Genomic DNA, 24,658 nt, shown 5'->3' on the forward strand with positions numbered 1-24,658 from the left:
GCTCCTGCCTTTGGTACCCTGAGGAGGTGTCTTTGAGCTGAAACTGAACCACACAAGGAAACCAGAGATCTGGGAGAAGAGCTAAAGCTGAGCATGTTTGTGGAGCAGACAGAAGGCGAGGGTCGTCACAGCACGATGTACAAAGAATACAAGCTGAGGTGTATGTTTAGCAATCTGGCCATGCCAGATTTGTAAGGCCTGGGAAGAAGTCTAATTCTATCCACGTACAATACAGGGTGGTGAAAGCTTTCACATGGAAAATGACAAAGCCATGTACCCCTCTGGTGATGCTGGTGGTGATGGAAAAGGGAAAAGGGTCCTGGAGGTGCAATGCAAGTGGGGAAACCAATTAGGCAACACCTTTTGGTTTGTAAATTGCCACTGCTTCTGTTCCCCCAACTGTAAAATAGGACAATTGAGCAAGGTTATAGAGATTTCTTAAGATTTGTTTTTATTGGAAAGAATCTACTGAGAGAAGGAGAGACAGAAAGGGCTTCCATCCTCTGATTCTCTCCCCAGGTAACCGCAACAGCTAGAACTGAGCTGATCCAAAGCCTGGAGCGAGGAGCTTTTTCCAAGTCTTCCCACGCAGTAGTGCAGGGTGCCAAGGCTTTGGGCTGTCTTCTGCTTTCCCAGGCTACAAGCAGAGAGCTAGAAGGGAAGTGGAGCAGCCAGGATATGAACTGGCACCCACATGGGATCCCAGACGTGCAAAGCAAGGACTTAAGCCACTAGGCTACTGCGTCAGGTCCAAGGTCATATATTTCTAAGGCACTTAGCTAAGTTTCATAAACAGAGCGCCTTGTCTTGTTCCTCTATCTGTTTCCAGCACAATGGCTTTATGTCTGGGGGCAGTCTGGGTCCTTGGTGGAACGTGTGTGTGTGTGTGCGCGCGTGTGTGTGTCTTTGCAAACTCATCTGCTGAGGGCCTTGTCTGGAAGATCACAGGGAGTCGATTTCTGCATCTTAGGGTAGAAGTTGTAGGGCAGGCATGAAGGGGGCCTGGAAGCGACCAGGAGTGGAAGCAGGAAGGCAGACGCACACTGTTTCAGTAGCAGCTTCCTCTGGGCCAGGCTATCCAGGGAGTCCTCTAGCGAGAGCAGAGATTGCATGTGGGGCAGGAGCCCTGGATCTGCCCATACACGCCTCCTGCCATGGCAGGCCCTCCAACACTGCGAGATGAGAAAGTGCGAGGCTCCACCTATTTATAGATGGGGGAAGTGAGGCACAAAGAGACAAAATGACTCATGTGCCAAGGATTTCTGACTGCAGGGCCTTCTCAACTAATGTGAAAACCAGACTCCACTTAGGGAGTCATCTAGGCAGGGGGTGGGGTGGGGAGGGGCAAGGGTGAGGTGAGGTGGGGCTTTTGTCTGTGCCAAAATGGAAAGAAGGAGGAGAGAGGATGGAGGAACGGGGTGGCAGGGCTCCTGGGCAGAAACAGTGACAAAGGCTCCAGTACCTAAATTTTGATACCCTTGTAATCCAGCAAGGGCTAAACTTGGCTGAAAAACTCATGCACAATGAAATTGGAGCAGATCAAATACAGGAAAAAAAAAATGTCAAAACTGGGGCCGGCCAGCTGACAATCAGTATACAGAGCATGTGATCCAACAAAAATAGATCAGAGACTCTTCCCCAAGAGACACACAGCTTAGAGATCCTGGGACCCAGCCCCTCACATGAAAGGTGGGGGGAGAAGGAAATGTCATACCTCAGCGAGAAAAATCAGCCTGGCCAGCAGAGTGGGGCTAGATGCCAGTTCTCCTCATTCAAGTTCATGGTTATCTCACAGCACCCCCAGCCGCAACAAACTAGTTCTGGGCCTAACTTCCAAACCTAAGATAGACATAGCAGGCAAGAAGGGTCATCAAAGTGATTTAGCATGTTGTTTGCCCTGTGTGTTGTGGTGTGCATGTAGGCACACACCTTTGGTTTGGGGGGTGTGTGTGTGTGAACGCATGCTTTCAAGTGAGTACCATGAACCCATAGCATTCCTTAAGTATCTGTGTTGACAGCCTCATTTCAGTGCAGCTCTTAGAACCCACAGCAATGCTGGTCCTACTCTAGCCCCTTTATTTTACAGACAAGGACTGGGCTCCCTAAGGATATGAGTTCGCAAAGTCATTTAAGCCAAGCACCAGAGCAACCTGCCCTCAGATGCCCTGGCTTTTTCCAGGCTGCAAAAAGGAAAAGGGTTGTTAAACACAAGCGTGCTTGTTTCTGCTCTCAAGCACATATTTGCAAAAGGAAGATATTGGGGAGGGAGACCATTTCCACCTTACTACTTTTTGAAACTTATTTGGCAAGGTGCCTGATTAATGTGTTTCTAAAAACGTTTTCCATTTCTTTGGAAGTTTGGACTACAATGACAGTAACAACTGCAGCATCCCCTGCATACACACTGACTGGACGTCCATTATGTACTGGATGATACAGATATTGTCATTCCTGTTCTTGTTTGATTTTGTTTTTTCCACAGAGAAAAAAATAAAGCCGGGAAAGGCTTAGGGACTTTTCTCCAGGTCACAGAAGCTGCCAGGGGCAAAGGGAGGGCCTGAGTGGCTGTTGGACCCTGGTACACTGCTGTGTGCTTCAGCTTATGTGAGGCCTTCTCACAATCCTAGCAGAGTGGAGGGCTGATTTTCTGTGAAGTCTACCCTCGGGTCCCATAAGTGGAGCTGCAGGCTCTGGGTGATGTCTGAGATTACTAAGTCCCTCCCAAACGATTGAGGTGGGTGATCCAAGTTTGCTGGCTAAGCCATTGAAAGGCCTGGATCAAAGACTTCTCTTTAGATAGCTCATCTCCCTGAGGGGTTTAACACACACATACTTGGCCCTAGACTTGAAGAGAACATATTAAGGCTGAGTGTAGGAGGCATGTACCTCAACTGTAGAAAGTGCATGGAATACAAGGCACAGCCTGATGGTGTGGGCCTCTTCTGTGTGTTCGGCAAATACTTATTCACAGCTGATTTCCTCTAGTGTCCCTGAGGGCCACATTCTCTTTCTGTCTAAATGTCTCCAGCAACAGGCAGCTCAGTACCTTACAGACTATTCTAATTGCTAGAAAGTTCTTGTCCTCCTGTTCAACCAGAAGTCTGTCTCCCACACGTGGGCATACTCTAGATCTGCCCTTTGGGTTTGTGCTGAGCCCACTTCCTCCCTACCCAGTAGCATCCTGGCTATTTCAGGGAAATGTTCATTTCATATATTAGTGTACCCCTGGGTGTGCTGAACAGAGTAGTAAGTTCACATGATGTTACTAGGTGTCCTTATAAAACAAACAGACAAGCCATAAATAGCCCTCTCTGGACAAGCCAGGTCCGGCCAGGTGAGGCAGGTGTGCTTCCTGCAAGATGTCCCAGAACTTTCATGATGCTGCTGCAAACTTGGGCTCATAAACAACTGAAATATTTCCCAAACATTCCATCTTTTTTATATACCTTTTGCCATTTTTCTATGCATCCTATGTTTAGAAATGCTTCTCTGTCCATCTCTAGGTTCTTACTGTCACTGTTTGAAACCAGCCAGTCTCCCCTCACTGTTCACTTTGAGACACAGTGTTGAGTGTTGAGATTTTTTCTCACTGTTTTCACTGTCATTCTCTGCTAGGGCTGTCAGATTGAACTGCCAGTTAAATTTGAGTTGCAGATAAAGGATAATTTTGTTATCATAAAACTATGTCCCATGTAACATTTGGAACATACTTAAACAACAAAGAATATCCATGCTTATATGAAATTCAAATTGAACTTGACCTCTTGTATTTTTATTTGCCAAACTTGGTAAGCCTGATGTGGGTGTTAGGCCTGGTGGTAAAACTGCCTCTTGTGATGTCAGCACCCCAGCTCTGAATGCTGGTGTCAAATCCCAGCTCTACTTACAACTCCAGCTTCCTGCCGATGCATAGGCAACAAGTGATGGCTCCAGTAAGTGGGTCCCTCAACCCACATGCAGGCTCAGAGTTTGCCTGACTAGGTTCTGACTATCATAGGTATTTGGGGGAATGAATCAGCAGACAGGAGTTCTCTCTCTCTCTCTGCTTCCCTTGTTCTCCACCCCCCATCTGCCTCAAAAACAAACAATTGTCTTAAATATGGCAATTCTAAATGGCTTCATGTGGCCCATTCCCTTGAAACCACCAGTCCCTTAGCATGAGGCAGACTATTCCAGAGATAAGACAAGGCCAAGACTTTGAAAACCTTGGGAGTCGTTTTCAACCCTGCTTTTTTCCTTTAGCCATTTCAAAAGGGAAGAGAATTATAATTTATGGATGATTCAAGAACAGTCTGAGGTTCACAGATATCAGTAAACTTTCCAAAACTACTAGCAAAATACAGAAACCAATTTTCTGTCCCACACCTCTGTTCACAACTATGAAGTACTTTGAAAAGATCATGAAAAATATGATTTAAAAATCTTTGCTGCAATAGGTCTTTGAAATACATGCATAGTTTTTTTTTAATAATATGCACTTTTCATGAACACTTCGAGTATTCCTTGTATGTTTACATTTCCCTAAGTGTTAATATAAGGAACTAGATAAAAATGCAATTTATAATTCCCATTTCTTGTCTGTCTTCTCCATGAGATTATTAGTAACCCAAAGGGAAGTGCCAACCATGTCCCAGGTAGTTAGTGCAAGTACTAGCATATACAGATGTTCAAAAATGTGTAATGTGTAATGGGAACTGTGGTGCAGCAGGGTTAGTCATCACTTGGGGTGCTCACATTTCATACCAGAGTGCCTGGGATCAAATCCTGTCTCTGCTTTTCCTCTAGCTTCCTGCTAATGTGCACCCAGGGAGATAGCAGGTGAAGGTTCCAGTAGCTGGCTCCCTGCCACCCATGTGTGAGACCAGATGGGGTTCCTGGGTTCTGGCTTGAGCTTGGCCCAGCTAGGCATTGAAGGGGTTAACCAGAGAATAGAAGATTTCTTTATTTGATTTTGCCTTTTCAAAGTAAAAAAAAAAAAAAAAAGACCAAACTAGCAAATGAATGAGTCACATTACTTGGAAGGCTGAAAGAACTAGGTAAACCAACATTCAGAGAAGGAACTCGCCAACTGCTCTGCTTATAATTTGGATCTGTCATCTACTCTAAGCTTTTCTAACCCCGTTACTAAATATGCTGTTCACCTGTGCTAAAGGCACTCGCGTTAGAAGACATGTGTGCAAAACAAGAACATCTAATTGCTCTGACTAAAATAAAACATTTCAGCCCAACGCAAGCTGTCTTCAAGAAGTTGAATGAATTCCCAGAGCCTGCAATTTCTACCAAAGAGCCATCTCTAGTGATTGTGGGGTTGGGACAAATTCTACCAGGTGTTCCCACAGAAGCAGCCTGATCCAAAAAAAATTGGGCAGGGTGACCAAGGACAACCTCGGAAGACCCTGAGCTGCCAGGAGGGTAAGGTGTGAGAAGCAGGGCAAGAGACCCCTAAAGCTCTGACATGGCCACAGTGCAAATGATGAGCCACATAGCTGATAGAGCTCAGCCAGCACCTCCAGCTCAGGGCCTCTCAGCATTAAATGCACCCTAGGGGTTGTCCCTGGAGAAGAAAATGGCTTATCTACCACTTGGCAGCTGTGGCTTCAGTACTTGGAAGGCTTGCAGTGACTTCAGAAGATAAAATGTATCAGAAAGACAGAGAAGGACAATAAGAGCCCTGGCTCCTAGGAGAGCAAGAGAGGGTAGTGAAACTTATGTGGTTTCCCAAGTATGAGTGTGAAGATCTGAGTGACAGTTCTAGCAAGTCTTTAAACCCTAGTATTTGTGTCTATGAAATGGGTCCAAGCACTCCTCAGACACCTCGGAGTCACATTGAGGATTTAGACATCATCCTGGCAGATTTAAAAGCCCTTGGTAGATTGCCTATCACTGGATCAATATGTGAGACTGACATTACAGAATGTTCCCTTGAGCCCTAAGGTCTTCCTCAGCCTGCTGGATCTGGGAGTCGCTGTGAGGGTAGTCCAAAAGAACATCCAACTGGAGAAAACGAAGGGCATTGCCTACACACCCCAAAGCAAAATGTAAATAACCTCAATTGACATAATACACATAGGGTTCCTTTTAGTTATGGAGGAAAACATTTTTTGACTTCACACTGGAAAACGTCCATGTGAGTGGGTAGGAGTCTTTGGAATATTGAACAATCACTTGGCGGAAATGTAATGGTCTACACCTTTAAGGCTCTAGGTGATCCTTTGATTCTGCATGAACACTGCTTTTGCTCTCCTTGGAGCCCGTCAGTGGCGCTGGCCAAGGCTCTTGCTGGCTTTAGTAGGGAACAGGAGTCAAATACACACAGCTATGTTTCTGTTTCATTGGAGAAACTTCTACAGGGTTGTTGTAACTGATTTGCTGGCTGTTTCCATTACTATAAGATGCTAGATGCACTGGAGGCAAATTCACTAACATCAATGTGTTGTTATGTTTATTACTATATACTTATATATTTTACATCAACATCCCAAGCTGTTAAATTTGTGTCGCCTGTGACAAGGCACTAGGGAACCAGATGGACATCTTTCCTATCAAGCTTTGTGTTTGTCCCTCCACCATCACATTTGGTGCAGTGGTTGCTTACTGGCACACTTCTACTCCCACCACTGTTCCCACCTCGACCCGACCATCTCTGATTTCCCCCAGTTACTCAGGTTCACTTCTTGATGTTGTTGGCTCTATGCAAAGGAGGACTGCAAACCTGGGGCTGGCCAGAGGCTCTGCTTACAAATCTGGGAGGGCACAAGGCAATCTTTATGCAACCTGATCTGCCCCTCCTCCCCTCCTTGCCCAGGCCAAGAATAGTTAGTGATCATGTTCTGGAAGAAACCCCACCTTGCAACTGGATGCTCTGAGCCAAGAAAAGGGGGAGCAGTGCTGAAGGCATATATATGCGCCCAAGCAGCCAGCCCAGAGGCAGCACCACAGGCAGAGTGCTCAAAGTGGAAGCAGCCGTGCACCAGTGTTTACTCCAAGGACACATGGGGCTAGGGATCCCCCAGTGAGGAAGTGTTTTGCCACCTCCCAACACTCAGACTTTCTACACAATATACATGTACATGTACCCATGCCCATGCATGTGTATCTACCCATCTGTGCATAGAAATGCTTAAGAATGTGTTTTAGGAGGCAGAGTTTGTGAGTGAATACTTCCACGTGAATGAGCATTTATAAGAAAACAGACAAGTACAAACCCTTTTGTGAACACTGTTCGGTGTGAGAATGCTTTTGAATGAGTAAGTGCATCTTTAGATTCTGTCAGAAATCTGGGTCTCTTCTCTCCTGCATAAACATCATGGTTCCTAATCGCGCTGAAGGTGAAGACCCAAGTCCACAGTGCAACCTCAAAGGCCCTGTGTGGTATGGCTTCTACCTGCCCCTTATGGACACATTCTGTTCCCAGATGAGCCCTCCCCCTCTGCACACTAGCCACACTGACCTGCCCTCTGACTTTCTCATACATGAAGTTTCCTTTTATCATTGAACATCTGCATGTAGTTTTTCTCCCCAAACCTAACACTCTTAAGACATTTGTAGCCATTCATCAGCTGTCAGCTGAAACTTCACTTTTCTGGAGAAACATTTATTGACCTCATAAAATTAGTCAGATTCCCTCAAATACCTGTAAGTCCTCCATAGCTTCTACCACACTTGCCATTTTGTATTTTAGAAAAGCTCTTCCACACAAACTTAGCAGGGGCAAAGAGAAACTGCTTTTTGATAGTCTGTTTACTCAATGGCCTTCACTTTCTAATGGTTTCCATGACATAGTCAGAGCTTAACAAACATGTACCAAATGAAATAAGGCTGTACGTACTCTCACAGGGGAGGGGCCAGCATTTGATCCCGTGTGCTCCTGGGTACCAGTGTGACCATGGTTTCAAATTTGCTCATTTGGAGCAAACAAAACTGTGCTCAGAAATTGCTATGTGCCAACAGAACGCTGTTTAGAATATTTTGTGTCGTACACGTGTCTGTATTCATGTAGGGCTAAACACGGAAGACCCTAGAGGTATACAGACACCCATGTGAAAATGCAGATGTGTCACTTGGGACATGCAGGAGCACCAGTTTCTACAAGAAGGTTTATTTTCTTTTTCATAACTTAAGCGACACATTGGTCATTCTGTAGCCTGTTGTTTAAATTGATGATGATGTAAATGTTCTGTTTCTCTCCCTGTTGTGGACTGTGTTTTCTGGCTCTGTATTTAAGGGGATGTACAATAGAAGTGTAGTGGACACTGGCATGTCCGATGTGAAGACAGAGTATGCCTCTCTGTGTCCAGACCAAAGGAGTTGAATATATCCTGACAGTAGGAAACTTAACTCTCTGACATTGTCTATGCCAACACTGTCGGGAAACACTTCAATAGCAGCATGATGCACTTGTAACTGTTCATGAAGGACCATCCATTGTAAATACCAGAGGAGAAAACAATGTGAGGGTAGAGGAGTTAGGGAGGGGGACGGGAAACCCCAGAGCCTATGAAACTGTATCATAAAATAAGAAGAAGAAAAAGAAAATGCAGAAAATGCAGGCATGTGAATTTGTGTTGATGTAGGTCCTGAGTGCTTTCTGTCACAGCCAAAACACCTTGAGACTTGGTCATTCACAAAGAAAAGAGATTTATTTTGACTCATGGTTTTGAAGGCTGACAGGTCTGGTGAGGAATTTGCAGAAGAGCAAGCAGAAGAGTGGAGGAGCCAAAACATGGGGTGCTAAGAGAGGTGACTTTATCACAACCTGCTCTTATGAGAAGGACCCAACATTTCCCCAGAGTTCCACCTCCCACCAACCCACAAGGGAATCTAATTTGAACGTGAGTTTCAGAAGGCGCAAGCTGCATTCACACACCATGGCAGCATCCATGTGAAAGGCTCTGTGTGTTTTTTTGGGTGTGTGCAAGTGTGGAGGTGTATGTATATGTGTGAGTCATAGTCTCTTTTGCAGCTGGGCGGGGTCCCCTTGGGATTTCTGAGTGGGAGGGTTTATGTACATTAGGCAAATTGATTCATGTAGACCTTGGTATGGTTTGACTTAACTCCAGGCAGGGTTCCTGGGGAGGAAAGGAGCCTATCACTGGAGTAAAAGTCCCTCTTCCTTCCTGACCTCTAGACCTCTGTGCAGTGGGCACGAGAACAAATGACAACGATGCTGTTGAAATGTCATGTTGTGACAAATCATAAAGTTTAATTGCTTGAAGCATTTTATGATTATCTTCCTCTTTGATGGTAATTTTTTGTCACTTAAAAGTTGTTTTATCAGATTACACAAGGAAAGTTAGGGTCCTGCATTTGGAGGGTGGTTATTTGTATGAATGCAGGGCAGTTGTAAAGGATCAGGTTTTAGGTTTCTTACTCCAGAGCAGGAAGACTAGACAGAGGGCGGCAATGAGACCTCCTTGGTCCCCTGCTGTGATCCCTAGCACATCTGCTTCACCATTTGTCAGGGAATTTGTGGCCAAACAGGTATCTGGCCCCCAACTATGATCCTGTTAAGCCAGAATGTCAGAGATGGGAAGGTCAGGAATATGCATTTTCTCGTAAGTTCCCCCAAATCATTTTTAGACTCTATATAGTTTGGGAACCAGTTGCGATAATATACAATAATGTCAGGAAACTCAAACGTAAATCAATGTCACTAACTCCTCCATGATTCTGGGCTTGGTGTTGTGGTGCTTCAGATTAGGCCACCACTTCTGATGCCAGAATGCTGAGTAAAGTCCCAGCTGCTCTATTTCTGATCCAGTGCCCTGCTAACACACCTGGGAAAGCAGCTGAGGATGGCACAGGTATTTTGGTCCCTGCTATCCATGTAGGAAACCTGGCTAGAGCTTCAGGTTTCTGACTTCAGCCTGGCCCACCCCTAGCTATTGTGACCACTTGGTGCAGTGGGGGAAGGGAAAACCTTTTCCTTTGTCTCTTCTCTCTACATTGCTTTGCCTTTCAAATAACTAAAATACCTCTTTCATATAATAAAAAAGATTTTTCTAAAGCTGGCAACCTTACATACTGAATATTAGTTAGCTCTGCAGTCTTTTAGGTTGAGAATGTTAGGTGAGCAATTGGATTTATAAAGAGATGCTGTGGGAAACGAAACAAGAAATGAAGACTGCCTGTTCATAAGCCAAACAGACTTGTAACACATACTGAGAGAACTGTCAGTACAGTGCCTCTTGAAAACAAACACCCACCCACCAGCAGATGGTTGGTGTTGTCGACAATATTTAGAAACATCGAAAGGGATTTTTATAAAAAGAAAAGCCATACAGTACAAGAGGCACAGAGTTGGGATAATGAAGGAAAATTCCCATACAAAGGCAGCTGTAGCTTTTGGGCACAGACCTTAGATGGCAAAACCAGTATGGTGTGGTTGAAAAGGATGTAGGAGTTCCCTAGGATTCCACTTGTTCTCTGTCATTGGTGTTGCTGTTGTGATTTGAACTCTGTTTTCTCTTCCTTGAGAAGTGTACAGATTTAGCAACTCCAGTCTTCCCTCCGTCTGTGCAAGAATAACAATAATAAAACAAGCCAGGGGAGACTGCAGGGTCATAGCCCCTATACTTTGTCTGGTGGGCCCAGGTGCCCTGAGCAAGAGCTAAGAGTTACTGGCTCTGCGGAGGCCAGCCCCACACTGATGTTCTTTCCTGAGAACCCCTAGATGTGGACAGAGATGTGGGCAGAAAAGTGAGAAGAGTGCTCAATTGATTTCCAGATGTTGAGAGCTTCATGACCCAAAAGTGGTGACCTGACTCAATGTAAACCAATGTGCCGTCATGGGCACCTCCCCGTGCCCTCCTACCTGGCAAGACAAACTCACTCAACTCATGCCTGACTAATGATGGGAGACAGTTTCCCAGCAGGTACTTAGTCATAGCCTCCCTAGACAGCGTGGATTTGTCCCTTAGTCCAAAGGACTAGAAATTAATCAGGCCCCTCTGAAAAGAAGCCCTGGAGAAAAAGGAAAAAATATACCCACAACACATGTGCACTCAGGATCTTCTCCCTGCTTACCTCTTATCTAATCCTCAACATTAGACAGACAACCTATAACTGGAGGTAAAACACACAAAAATCTAGTTTAGAAACCTAGGTTTATTCCAGTGGGTTGGGTGAGCTCAGACAACTCAATTCAGCTCTTTATGTCTCACCTTATTTATAGAATGACCACATACCTAACAGTTCTATTGTATAGGGTTTGCTGCCAGCTCTAAACAGTACTGTTTGTGAAAATTGCCAAATACAATGCTGACTGATAGGAAGAACTTGGCCGTGATCAGCCATCATCACCACTGTCACAGCAGACACTCTCTCAGGATAGGAACACACTGTTACATTTCAAATAGTAGGTGTGAGTCCATGTTGTGACTTGAAGAGCCTGTTTTAACATGAACCAACAGGGAGAATTGGAGGCACCGAGCAATGTAGAAAGGACTTTGTGCTGGGAGTTCAGTGGTTAGTTTCCTATGCTCTTGAAGCAGATTATGAGGACAGGAAAGTGTGATTTCAAAGACATGTGAATTCAGAAGCACAAAGTGTGATTTTAAAAAGGAAAGTATAGAAGCACCCTTTCACCTACATGTAACAAATAGTAATGTGTGCGTAGGGTTGAATTCAACTTCAGTGTCATATCTATTTATTCTTGTTCCTCAAAATGGGATCATGGACCACCTGTGTTTGAGAGAAGTTGGAAAAACTTGTAAAATGCAGACCCTTGCATCCTCACCTCAGATCCCCTAATTCAGATGACTGAAGTAGGGATTCCTGGGTGCCATCATGTTTGAAAACTGTTAAAAACCAGGCCCGTTAGTCAGCAGAAATTATGAATCTAGCCCATAGTAAACACTGAAATATAGTTAAAGAGGCAAGGCGTTGTGGTGTTGTAGCTTAAGCCTCTCTCTGTACAACCCACATCCCATTTGGACTATCTGTTTGAGTCTCAGCTCCTGCTTCTGATCCATCTTCCTGCTAATGCACCTGGGAAGGCAGCAAATGATGGCCCAAGTACATGTGTACCTCCTGACCACTGGGGGCAACTTGGGGAGTTTCTGGCTCCTGGTTTCATCCCGGCCTAGACCTGACTATTTCGGGCATTTGGGAAGTGAATCAAAGCATAGAAAATAAATCATTTTGTCATTTCCTTTTTCTCTGTCACTATGCGTTTCAAATACATTTCAACTTGCCATTTGTGAAAGTATTAGCAGTAGAGCCAAAACATTATGAAGAATCTAATTCATTTTTTGCTAAAAAAAAAAATCTGTATACATTTGTGCAAACTGGAAGCATATAACATAAAATGTAAAAATGGTTATCTTATTTTGTGTTTTATTTTCAACTGTTCTCCAATAAGTATATATTATCCATGAAAGAAAAAAAGTGTGTCTTTAAGATAAAATCAGTGCAGCCAGATGTGTAGCACAGATGACTTCCTGCAGTCTTACACGGTTTGGTAGAAAGAAAGAAACACAGGACTCACGTAGACCCTGAACATCATTCTTTAGCGATAATGACAATATAGAGAAGGTGAGCAGCAGGTAACCCAGGCTGTTTGTGGTTGTGCTAGGACAGACCTCAGGTCTGCAGGGTTTGGGGTCAAAGGGCTTTGAAATGCTCTGTACTGGCCAGGGACCTGCCTGCCTTCCTTCCCACCCGTGAGGGTGACAGACCACAGGAAGTCCAGTGATTCCAAGGGTGAAGAAGGATGTACTAGCTTCTGCAGAGGCGACTTTGCAGTTCTCATTCCTCTCTCTTTGGGAGTTAGTAGGTCATTTGCAAAAGGCATGGGAAGAGCAGCTGATGAAAAGGTCTAACAGTTTGGAAAACTGCTTAACCTTATTGCTCTATTTCTGGATGTTCCCCCATGGCCAAGGGCTGTTGAGATCCTGATTTCCCCCGGAGCTTTCCCATTTGGGAATCCAGTGAAACCTCTGAAATCGAGAGGAATTGGAGAGAAGGCCAGCTGGAATTAGGGAGTGTTCTGAAAACTTTTTAAGGATACTTGAAGTCTGTTGCTTTAAAAAGACATGGGATCATAGATCTGGAACAAGACAAGCCTAGTGCCCTGCTCAGTTTAGGAACTTTATGCTTCCCTCTGCTGCAGGCTTCATCTGGGCCTCTCCTGCATGCTCCCCTAGAGAGGATGCTCGCTGTTCTGGTAGACATTACTTGTCCCACCGAGAGAAGCCTTCCTGCACCTTAGCTGCAACCTGACTTCCTAAAAGGCTCTCCTTTATCTCCAGTATTCATGGTCACCTGGTGTCCCACTCTGTTTCCTCAGGCGGTCCTCTACTATTGGAACGTAGGCACTGTTCACTGACTAGTGCTGCTCAGCATTGTGTTCTGCAGGCTGGCCACTCCCAGGGAGAGCCGTCATTACTTCTATGACAAATGTCATCAACTGTAATTGGAAACATAAATGACTATCTCTAATGAGCCTTCAAGCGAATAGCTATATAAATCCAGAGCTTAGACACCGACTACACTGGCCTTGTTATTTCACAGCCATGCAGACTGGGGTCCGCTCAGCAAAGCTGCAGTTACCCAGCTTCAGGGAGACCGAGAAAGGCAATGAGAAAGGAGGGGCTGAGTTCTCCATTCACTCAAACCCTCACTGTGTCGATCTTGATCCAGGGCCCTGTCCAATTCATCCTGCCTCTTAATCATAAAACATGAGCATTTCTCATGCTCTTGAGTATGTTTGGAAAGTTTGTTCTCATAGATACTTCAAAAATCTCTCCTTCAAATTATATCTGTGCTGTTAAGTAGGAATTAGCATAAAGCTGAAGTCAGTAGAGGTTGTACTGCTAATAAAAGTACCATTCAAAGTGCATTAATCTTTTTTTTTTGCTGTCAGAAAATCCTGTTTTGCCCTAATATGCTAGACCCAAACGGACAGCCTATGTATAGAGTCACCTGCCTGTCCAACTTAGGAGAACTTCTCCACTTCAGCACTGAGAACTAACTAAGCAAAATATGGGGTAGCCTGTGTTTCTGCTTGATCCTGCTATGTTCTCTTTAGAATTTCATATCCTCTTTACAGTCTGCCCTGATTCTCTCACGAAAAGATGAAGCAGAGACACAGAGAAGCAACCTAGATAGTTCAGTGATTGGTTTCCTGTCCAGGTCCCTGGCAACCTTAAGTCACATGCTTGGGAGGGCACATTCCTCCCTGCCCCACTGCACAACAGTCTCCCTCTTCTCGCAACAAGGTATTGCATTTCCAATTCTTATACTTGTTCTGGCACATAGCGGAAGCTGCATCATGCTGCTTCCTGGCTTGCATGGATGCATGGCTCTGTGGACCCTGGAATGCCACAGATGTGTGTTTTAGATCAGACTCTGCCATAAGCTGAGTGTGACTTGGGCAAATTATCCAAGTGTCTGAACCTCATTTCTATCATTTTCCAGATGAGGATGGGTAGGCTGCCTATATCCAAAGTCTGTAAACATGACCTGACCCCTATTAGATGCCCAGCACAGTCCTTATCATTCTGTAACATTCCAGAAAAATTTATTTAGTGTTATCAATATATTGATATTATAATGCATATTTTTTCATACTACACACAGCAAGTACTCCATAAATCTCTCCAGGAGTTTAAAGAGTTTGTGGAAAATGAAATTAAAAGATAAGTTTAGTTGGGTGCAGAAAAAAAAATGAAACACCTGCACTGTCATATCCCCAGTTGATTCTGGTCTAGGTTGTTTGGTGATAAGTTCACAATCAGAAAGATCCAAAGATTATAGAAGATCCATTCCTGTTCCCAAAGTCTCTTCCCTGCAGATTCCTTCCGCTAGTGATTGTCTCAGTGGGAGGCCCACCCTGTGGTGCCACTGTTCACACATGTCAGTTTGCATCTCAGGAGAAAGTTCTCATTTGACAGACTCAGAACTTGCTGTCCAGGCAAAGAAAACTTTGTTGATGAATCCAGCACAAACCTTATGTAACCAGCACGTCAGCAAACAGAGGGACGGAGAGACGGAGAGACGGAGGAACACAAAGCCACACAAAAGGAGTTGGAAAGCAGGGAACTGCGACATGCTCAGAGGCACTTGCTTGTCTTTATCAAGTCCTAAACGGCTTGAATGTAGCTGGTTTTCTCCTTTAGCTGAGAATTAAAATGAACAATTCCTTTAACTCTAAGAATATATATATATATTCTATTGACATAGTGTACTAGTGATACTTACTGGTACTTTATACTTACTGCCTAGGACTTACACATGATGACAAACAAATTTCCAACCTTTGTGTCTGAAATACAATTGTGGGAAATTTCTGCCTGGGGTAGCCTGAAAGTCCTGACTGGTCGTAGAGTTAAGAAATCTCCCAAAGTTCTTAAATGTAAAGGATTTCATAGTGTATTCTTGAAATGAATGATATTTTTTTCTCTAGTCTCTACTGCAGATTACTTATTCCTTGAATTTTGTATTAGCAGCTTGAAGTAAATTTTTTTAAAAATCCACTGCAACAAAGTTGTCATGTTACAGCCCCAGGGGGAAAAAAAGTTCCCAGTTGAGGGTAAGGGCATAATGCAATGACAATGTGACTACAAGAATACTGTGGCTCCTGGCAGGGTAGTTTGGTTAGCTGCTCTGACATCCTTGGCTGCTTCTGTTGGGCAGTTCATGCACCCTCCACCCCCTCAGGCTTTTGGTTTCTTCAGGTGTCAAATGCTTTCTGTGGGCTTTTTCATAGGGAGTTCCTGTTGGGTTACAGGGTCATGCAGAAAAGCTGGAGGAGCTGCCCAGTGCAGGAGAAGGGCAGTGTGAAAACAGGTATAAGTACTCTAGGAGAAAGGTAAAAACGCTAAACGCATGTGCTCTCTGATTCCAAACCATACTCCTGGCATTCTCCTGATGGCTAGCGCTTGCCCAGATACCCCATCACCACGCTGAAAGGAAGCAGAGAAGGCCAGTGCTTTTCTGGTTGGGGACCTTGGCTGGGGACGAAGGGAAGAGAGAAATGAAGTCAGGTTCATGAGCCAGTGAAATGGCAATGACCCCTGTGGGCTGATCCTCCCTCCACAGCCCGATGTTGCCAAGGAGGGCGAGCCACTTCATCAAACCTGGGCCAAGCTCTGGCTCAGAACACACAGGCAAAAATAGAAAGGGACTAGGAGAAGAAATGTGTTTACTTTTGTGATTTCCCCTCCTGTGCCTTTTAACAGTAGTGTAATCTCTCTACACATAGGCAGTAACGGCCCAGTCTTTGCTTCTATTGATAACCCTCCCAAACAGCTCACATACAGACCAAAAACCTTCTTCAAGGCTTGGGCTCACTATCTGGGTAGTTGTAAAGCAGATTCAAAGGGATAGCAGGACACAGGGAGAGTGCACTGGCCTGGACTTCATCTTTAAAATTCTTTCTCTCAGGCCCTGCAGAATAAGATACTTGCACCAGACAGAATCTAAATGTTCACTTAGATTTTAAAGTTGATCGCCATGGCTCTCTACTAGTTGCGATTTCATCCCTATAAGGGTATTTAGAAGTGCTGGAGATTTGTTTCAATTCTTACATTGGCAGCTGAAGGGTAGAAGTTAACGATGCTACTCCCAATTCAACAATGGGACAATTCCACAACAGAGACTTTGTTAAGGCTAATAGTGCTGAGGATAGCGAGAAGAGCTAGTGGGCGAGGGAAGAAGGGGCATAACTAAAGAATGGGTTAAAATCAATATGTGCTTCCCAGCTTCTCTCCTGAGGACCAAAACCCTATATTTTCCCTTGGAATCATGGTGCTAGGTTTCAGTAACTTTCTTATACGAACATCTTCCTTTTCCTTAAAATGCCGATCCCTGGTGAAATGAGATGGCCAGGATAGAAATATAAACAGTTCTTAAACAAGTAGTGCTGGGTGGGTGGCAGGGGTGTGTGGAGGGACAGAATGTATGCCCAGAACTCCATTTCTATGAGTCAGTGCATCTGAGGTCACAAAAGAGAATAACAACCCCAGGACAAGCTGAGCTATGCTGAGGGCAGGCGGAATGCATGTGGACCACAAGCATTAGGAGAGAGATACAGACTTGCCACGGCAGAGACAGAGGCAGAGAAAAGGGTTAAGCAATCAGAGCATGTCATTCTTGTACCATTCCACATTAAGCCGCCGGGCAGTTATGACAAATAGTTACCTGTGGTTTCCAGTGGGAGAGGCAAGGACACTCCAGTCAAGGGGCTTTGGAGAAACAGGTGCAGTGAAGTCATGGTCAAACAATTTATTTACTGTAAACTTTAGACTTTGCTCAGGAAAACAACTGAAGCTGCCCCTCAAATCCCTGTCTACAACACCCGGTTTGAGCAAATAAGAGGAGCTGGGAAGAGTCCATGTTCACAGCTGAAAGGTCCAGGATACTCAAGATCCTCAAGTCCAAAGGTGCAGGAAGGAAACATATCCTTCAGATACAAATTAGCAGCAGCAATACATTTACCCCTAATACTTGGCCAATGAGGTAGATACATAGAAAAGTCACCACAATGTAGCAGACCCAGGTCCTCTGGGAACTGAAGCCCTTCGGACATCAACTTACAAGTTCCATGCAGAGAGGAACTGAACTGTACAAGAAACAAATAATCACTCAGATACATTTTCTCCTTTTTACAGCTTAAAAAAAAATTAAAAAATGCAGAAGGATACCTTCCATCTGCACATCTCTATACAATTTTATTCTAAATGTGTTACACTCAAGTTAAATAATCTGTTTAGTGTTCTGTGGCAGGGGTGGGGGTCCTTAAGAAGTTGGAAAGCTGCATTACAGCAGTGAGTCCTTTGTGCTACAGTTCATCTCTCGGAAGTCAACGCTAGTTTTAGGCACAGTACCTTGACAAGTCCCCAAGTCTTCCATGCCTCCGGGGTCCTCGGGATCCTCACACAGCAGCTTGCTTTCCTTTACTTGCTCCAAGTGATATCCGCTCTGCTCCCCAGGGTAGTCAGTGTAATTAGCAGTGCTATTGCTGGAGTAACCATTCCCATAGGCCTTCAGAGAAGACCTGTGAAAGCACAGAAGCTCCTGGAAGGCGATCCTGAAGTCTGGGCTCCGACAGTAGATAAGGGGATTGAAAGCAGAATTGACATAGCCCAACCAGTTCAGGAGGATGTAAACTTCCTTAGGGATGAGGTTGTCCTGGATCACATGCACAATGTTGACAATGAAGAAGGGCAACCAGCAGAGAGTGAAAGTGCCCATGATGATACCCAATGTCTTGAGAGCTTTGTGCTCCTTCAAACAGAACTTGGAGGACCTGCGAAGTCCAAGCCCAGGCCCACCCCTCGCATCCTGCTCCACCTGGCTGAAGTTTTGAGCGTGGAATCGGCCTTCTGATTTGTCAATCTTCCGAAGCTGCCTTTTGGCCACCTGGAAGACCCTGGAGTAGACGAAGACCATGATGACCAAGGGCAAGTAGAAGGATACGATGGAAGAGGCAATGGCATAGGCTTGGTTTGTGAAGAAATCACAGCAGGTCTCCTTGGCATAGCAGTTGATGGCTTCCTGATGGGTGGCCCGGTACCAGTGCATCTGGATGGGCAGAAAGGAGGTCAAGCCGGACACAATCCACACCATCAGAACGACCACACGGGCCTTATTCTTGGTCAGAAGGCTCTGGTACTTGAAAGGAGAAGTAATGGCGAAGTAGCGATCCACTGCAATCACGCACAGTGTCTCAATGCTGGCTGTGACACACAGCACATCGATAGCAGTCCAAAACTCACACCAGAAGTTACCAAAATTCCACATTTTCATAAGGATGTGGCTCGCCCCAAAGGGCACCACAGCAAGGCCCATAAGCAGGTCAGCACAGGCCAGAGAGGTGATGAAGTAGTTGGTGACCGTCTGCAGGCGCTCAAACTTGGCGATGGCTGTGATGACCAGAACGTTGCCAAACACGATGGCCAAGACGATGAGCGACATGACGATGGCCATACCCACCAACCATGCGTTGTCCTGCTCCTGAGTGACGTTGTGGTCCGGTGTATGGCTTCCGTTCGGCGCCAGTAAGAAGCCGCTGCTGTTCCCCGGTTGCCCCATGGCACACTTGCAGGCAGGTGAGCGTACTTGTGGCCGGCTGCACGCTGGCCGCGCCTCAGCGAGCGCGCCCCCAGCGGGGCGCTGCGGGCCGTGAGAGGACTCTTGTAAGCTTCATTCAGCCGCTGTGGGGTGGATGTGGTAGGCGCTTCCACTCAGCGTGTGGGGTGCTCTGAGTTCGCTGTGCCAGCCAGCTCCCGCCTGAGCTTGAGAAAAGCCACCTCTGATTGTGCTCTACCCGTTATGTGCACGGGACTTTAGGGCACTGCCTCCCCAGTGACGTAGGGCAACTTTTGGCCAATGGTGCGCCTGCAGCCCCGAAAGGGCCGGCACTTGTCTCCTCCGCTCCCCTCCCCTTCCCGCCTCCTCCTGGGGCTGTCAGGGTGGGGCTCAGCTGCTCCCTGGCAGGCTGGCCACCACTCCCTCCTGGCTCCTGGGGCTAGCACCCCCTCCCCCCAGGGCTAAAGCTAGGGCTTGGGTGCCTAACAGCCAACCCAGGAGCTGAGCTCATCTGTGCCTACTACCTGTCTGCCCAGGGCACCCGAGCGCATACCAGCGCCCGCGGGAGTTTGGAAACAGCGACCTGAGTGTCCCTGAGAGACGCTCAAACAGGCACTAAGCACCCCTACAGTGGGACGTGCTCAGACTTATCCGGAACTACAGTCGGAGACTCTAGGACACTCCCGCCCAGTGCATGGACATGCACACTTGTGCACGCTCACAAGGAGCCCACAAGGCATTGTCGCCTCAGCCCACGGCTCCCACACAAAGGCATGGGCAGCAACAGCGAGTCAAGCAAACATGCGCACATGGGCTTGCAGGCACTCTTGCGCGTGACCCCTTGTGAGTACTCAGTTCTCCACCTCGAGCTCAAAATCACCATCCCCCCACCCCACCCCACCCCCCCTCTCCACCCTATCACCCTGTATATTCTTTTTCAAACTTTTGGCAAGACTGCAGGAGGTGACTTCAGCAAGGGCCGATTTCCTCAGCACAGTGGCTGTCAAGTACTTCGGGTGCCCTCCTTGGGAACTTAGAGCCACTGGGAAGGTCTTACCCTTTTCAGATTTCGCTGGAACTGGTTGGGGCTGGGTGTATCCCTAGTTTGTGTGGGCAGAGAAAGCTGTATCTCCTTGAGAGTGTCATCTCTCATGCCAATTATTGAAATGCTTTCCTTTCAAACAAAAGTGGCAAGTATGAGGGGAAAAAAAGTCTTTTCAGCTGCCAGACCGTATGTAAATCTCTTTGATTGAACCTTATGAAATAGACACAGTTTGACTGCCTCTGACTTAGAAAAATGGCAATTTCATACAGTTTCTAAGATTCAGAATGTGGTAATTTTTGAAACCATGGAAATGTAATTCTTAAATAAGTCAAACCAAAGCCTTGAAACGAAGGTCCTTGTTCATTAAATATTATCCTTTGCATCTGACAAATGACTTTATTCTTAAAAAGAAATTCAACTTTCAGAGTTGGACTTCATATGTATTAGTGTTGTCTTTGAACAACAAAATATTTCATGCAATTTAACCAAGCATGCTTTGTAGATTGCATGATACTGTTACAATGGCCACCAATTATGGGAAGTTCTGCTATACGATTTTCATACATTATTCCATTTAATCCTTCCCACAGTTTCATGGGGTAAAGTGTGTGTGTGTGTGTGTGTGTGTGTGTGTGTGTGTGTGTGTGTGTGTGTGTGAATGAACTATTTTTAACTTAATTCACAAATAGGAGTCAGAGAAAAATACCTTGCCTGGAGGCTATGACTAGTTAGTGCCTGCTGTTGGATTTGAACCCAAGGCAGGACTGTAAGACCTGTTCTCTAATCTCTTCAGTATGGGGTGTTATTACAAGCAGAAAAGAGCAGAGGCAAAGCATTTATAAATCACTGAATCATTTAGAATATGTTGGTAGTGTTCTCTGCCAGAAAAATAAACTACTTTGGGACATAACTAAGTTGGGTCTTTGTTCGATAACAAAAATTCAAATATCTAACCTACATGTTGCCTTCCTTGAATAACAGAAGCGGTCTTTTTGTAAGACAGATGGCTCACAAAACAAATATTCCCCCCAAAAACCACAAATATTAAAGTTCTATTATGTTCATCTAGTTTGCAAAATATACTCACTGTACTTTCCAAAATTGGCTCTAGTGTGATGCATTTTAGGAAGAGGCAGTGTCTGTTATGCAACAAAGTTTGTTTAAATACATATCCACCATGAATGTGGAACTAAACCATTTTACGCCTCCTTCCTGTTTGTGAAGCTATGGAATAAGCAAGCATATTGTTTACCTTCCCCTAGCGAATAGAGAATGAAGAAAGGCTCTTCAGGGTGAGTGTGATTGCTTGTTTACATAAAACCCTACATTGGAATACTTAGGGAAACAGCTTTCTTAAAAGCATACACAAATATTTCGGATGTATGTCTACCAACCTTGACCAACAGCCAACCTTCTTTCTCTTTCATCACTAAGCTGGAAAGAACTTCAAGATGTTCTTACTAAGAGACTTTTCTCCTGACCTGATTTTAGACTTACAGGATTAGAGAAAGTTTAACTAGAAAGAAAGAGTATAATGGATCATTTAGTTTATTTCCCTGCGTTTGCAAAAGGGAAAAGTGAAGAATTGAGAAGTGTCTGGTCCAAAGTGTAGGGTGTAGGGCGAGAAAGAGTCCAGGACTGCCTTTGGACCTCCTGCTGGGTCTGTCCAACCCCGCTTTTTCCCTAGGAGACTGCCTACAGATGAGTGGTGCTGATGGTGATGTGACCTTGCAGAATTAAGGCTCCAGGAGAATTGGGAAGTTCTCAGTACACTAAATGCACCTTTAACAGATGTAAGAAAGAGCAGGCTCTTCTATGGTGACTGATAGTGTCTAATTGCATATTTTGTCAATCCCTTAAGATATTGATTTGTTGTATTCTGCTGCCAGGTAGGGAGGGAAAAAAAGGAAAAATCCTCATAGTTTTTGGTTTACCTAATGTGTATCTGGATAGGCATTAAGACTTCCAAAGTGTGAGGGAATGTCCTTGCAACATAAGCTGCATGACTTAGGAAAATTTTATTGTGGGTCTTGCTTTAGATAAAAGGCACCCCCATCCTTATGATTCTTACAGAAATATCTGTGCATCTCTTATTTATTTAGAATGTGTATATTTAATAATTTCTCTAAAGCACTGTCTGATCCAATTTACATTAAATGCATGTAATGTAGCTGATATGCTTTAGTAAAGACATTTGTTTTCTATTATCCTACGTCAAAATCAGAATGCATATGTGAGATACCTATTAACCTTTTCAGATTGGGTGAAAGAATATTTAGAACTTGGGTAATTAGCAGTTTATTTATTTATTTTTTAAACATTTATTTTTATTGGAAAGGCATTTACAGAGAGGAGGAGAGACAGATCTTCTATCTGCTGGTTCAAGCTGAACTAAACCAAAGCAAGGAGCCAAGGAGCTTCTTCTAGGTCTCCTATGCAGATGCAGAGTCCCAAGGCTTTGGGCCATCTTCCACTACTTTTCCAGGGCACAGGCAGGGAGCTGGAAGGAAAGTGAAGCAGCCAAGACATGAAATGGTGTCCATATGAGATGCCATGCGTGGAGTTTGAGGATTAACCAGTTGAGCCATTGCACCAGCACTGACAGTTCTGAATGAAACGTCTCAGAGTCTAGTCAAATCCTTAACACTGCACCCACCAACATTCTTGGGGACCCATTTCTAGAGAGGGCAAGTGTACCAGCCACTGTCATTTGCATGTTGTCTAGATTTTTAACTGAAATTCGTCTGTCTTCTGCTTAAGGATCTTAAGATTGCCCCCTTGAGGCCATTCAGTGTAAGTGTCTTTTGTTTTTCTCCTACACTAGATCCTTTGGAAGGATTCATTAAGATTCTTCTCTCAGGGTTAAATAATATTTGTTCCTATGGGACTAAAGTATCCTGTACCATCATGGCAGACTCTTCTGCTCATTCTGTTTCTTGATGTCTAAATTTAACATCACTACCTGGAAAGGTCCTAGGACATGTCATCAGTCAATTTGCAATCACCTTGGCAACCCTGAAGTAGACCAGAGCAAGCAGCAAAGCCTTCCAAAGCGCTGATTATACCAGGTGAATTTAATTTCCTGTTATGCTAGAGTTTTATGAGAGACATGCTAATCAATTCTCCACTTCTCATGAGTCCTGAACTAAAGGAGATGGCTTCCGATTAAAGTAGGGGAGAATTCAGTTGATCATTTAAGGAACTCCTTAATCTAAAAGCAGTCAGTCTTAGGACTGACTCTAGCTCATCTGTAGCAGTTTTTCTCAATGGATATTTTGCAAGAGACTTAAACCATATAGAAAACAATTTGAGGGACTATTCTTACCCATTCTTCCAAGACTGGCACAAAACTGTTATACTCCTAGGGACATAGCAGAGAAATTATTATACACCATGGATTGGATGCCTCTTGGAACAGGCTTGATTCTCTTGCTGAACCTGGGAGGGATTGCTTGGCGTCTCCTTCAGTTATGGGAATGCATGGTGTGTAAAGATGAATGTCTGATGTGACAGCTGTGTATGATGGAAGCAGTTTGATGCAAACAGCAGGGGTAAAAAACTAGGAAATCTTTGGCTTTAGTCCCAGAATAGCTGTCATGTTCTAGGTGACATTAAGTAAGTCATTTTTTTCTCTTTGAGCTTCAATCTGTTGGTATGAAATGGGTGGTTGGGCTTGGTGACCTCCAAGGAGCTTCCTAAAGTGAACAAGCCTGTCACAAGAAGCAAGTGTTCTGAGGGACATTGAGGTAATGAATTCCTGGATCTGAGGTGCTCCTGTGTTTTTGCCAAGCAAAAATTCACCAACATCCTACAAAAAAAAATGTGATTATGGACATTTCCCTGTATTTTGCTATTCGCATATCACCATCAGTTATGTTACTCTGAGTAGCAGGTGTAACTGTCCTACTGGATTATTGACTCATTTTTAAAACTCCAAAATGCATTTATTTTTAAAGAAAATTTTATATCACTGCCATTACCACACGTGGAAAACTGATGTCACTGGCCATAAATAGAAAGTAACCATGAAAACAAAACAATGCTAGTAAATTCTAGCTAAATTTTGTTGCTTGCCAAAGGCCTGAGCCTGAGACATACTTTCTTTTTATTGAAAAGGAAGATTGGAAAGTGCTAGGGAGATACAGATGGGACTTTGTTCATCTGTTTTGAAAAGATTCAAAGTCAACTGAAAAAGGAATAACTCCTAAACAATACATTATTTAATGCAGTATCACTATACATTGTAATGTTTCAGTTAGTTTATTACTCCTAGAGGCATCCCAACACTGAATCTGTGCGAACTGGACACTCTGTTGGGATCACATGGGCTGTAGAGGCAGTGGAATCTGAGCTCCCCTCCTGATTGTGCGAGGGCTCCAGCTGTGGGGCCTTGGGGTGTTCACATGTAAAATGAGGACAGAATCCTTTGAGGGACTAGAAAGAATGAAAAACTAGGTTTGCAAGCAAGGAAGAGAATTAAGACACATGCCAACAGAACACATTATCAGTCTGATAAAAGATGAACAGGATGAGTCAAAGGAGGCAGTCTTTATGGCAGGAGAACAGAGAGATATATGAGTG

At 44.6% G+C, this 24,658-nt stretch overlaps 1 protein-coding gene across 1 annotated transcript in view; it reads right to left on the reverse strand.

The window, feature by feature from the left end:
• The window catches only part of ADRB2 (adrenoceptor beta 2), a 147,385-nt gene extending 128,142 nt beyond the window's left edge, over positions 1 to 19,243 (reverse strand). The window contains exon 1 of the mRNA XM_040973061.1: positions 17,829 to 19,243. Coding sequence (XP_040828995.1) covers positions 17,829 to 19,035 — 1,207 coding nt within the window. The 5' untranslated portion in view covers positions 19,036 to 19,243. The remainder of the gene's footprint in view (positions 1 to 17,828) is intronic.
• Positions 19,244 to 24,658: the final 5,415 nt, after the last annotated feature.

The sequence above is a fragment of the Ochotona curzoniae genome, unplaced genomic scaffold (genome assembly GCF_017591425.1).
Source record: "Ochotona curzoniae isolate NIBS_2020 unplaced genomic scaffold, NIBS_Ocur_1.0 contig_1, whole genome shotgun sequence".
NCBI classification, from domain to species: Eukaryota; Metazoa; Chordata; class Mammalia; order Lagomorpha; family Ochotonidae; genus Ochotona; species Ochotona curzoniae.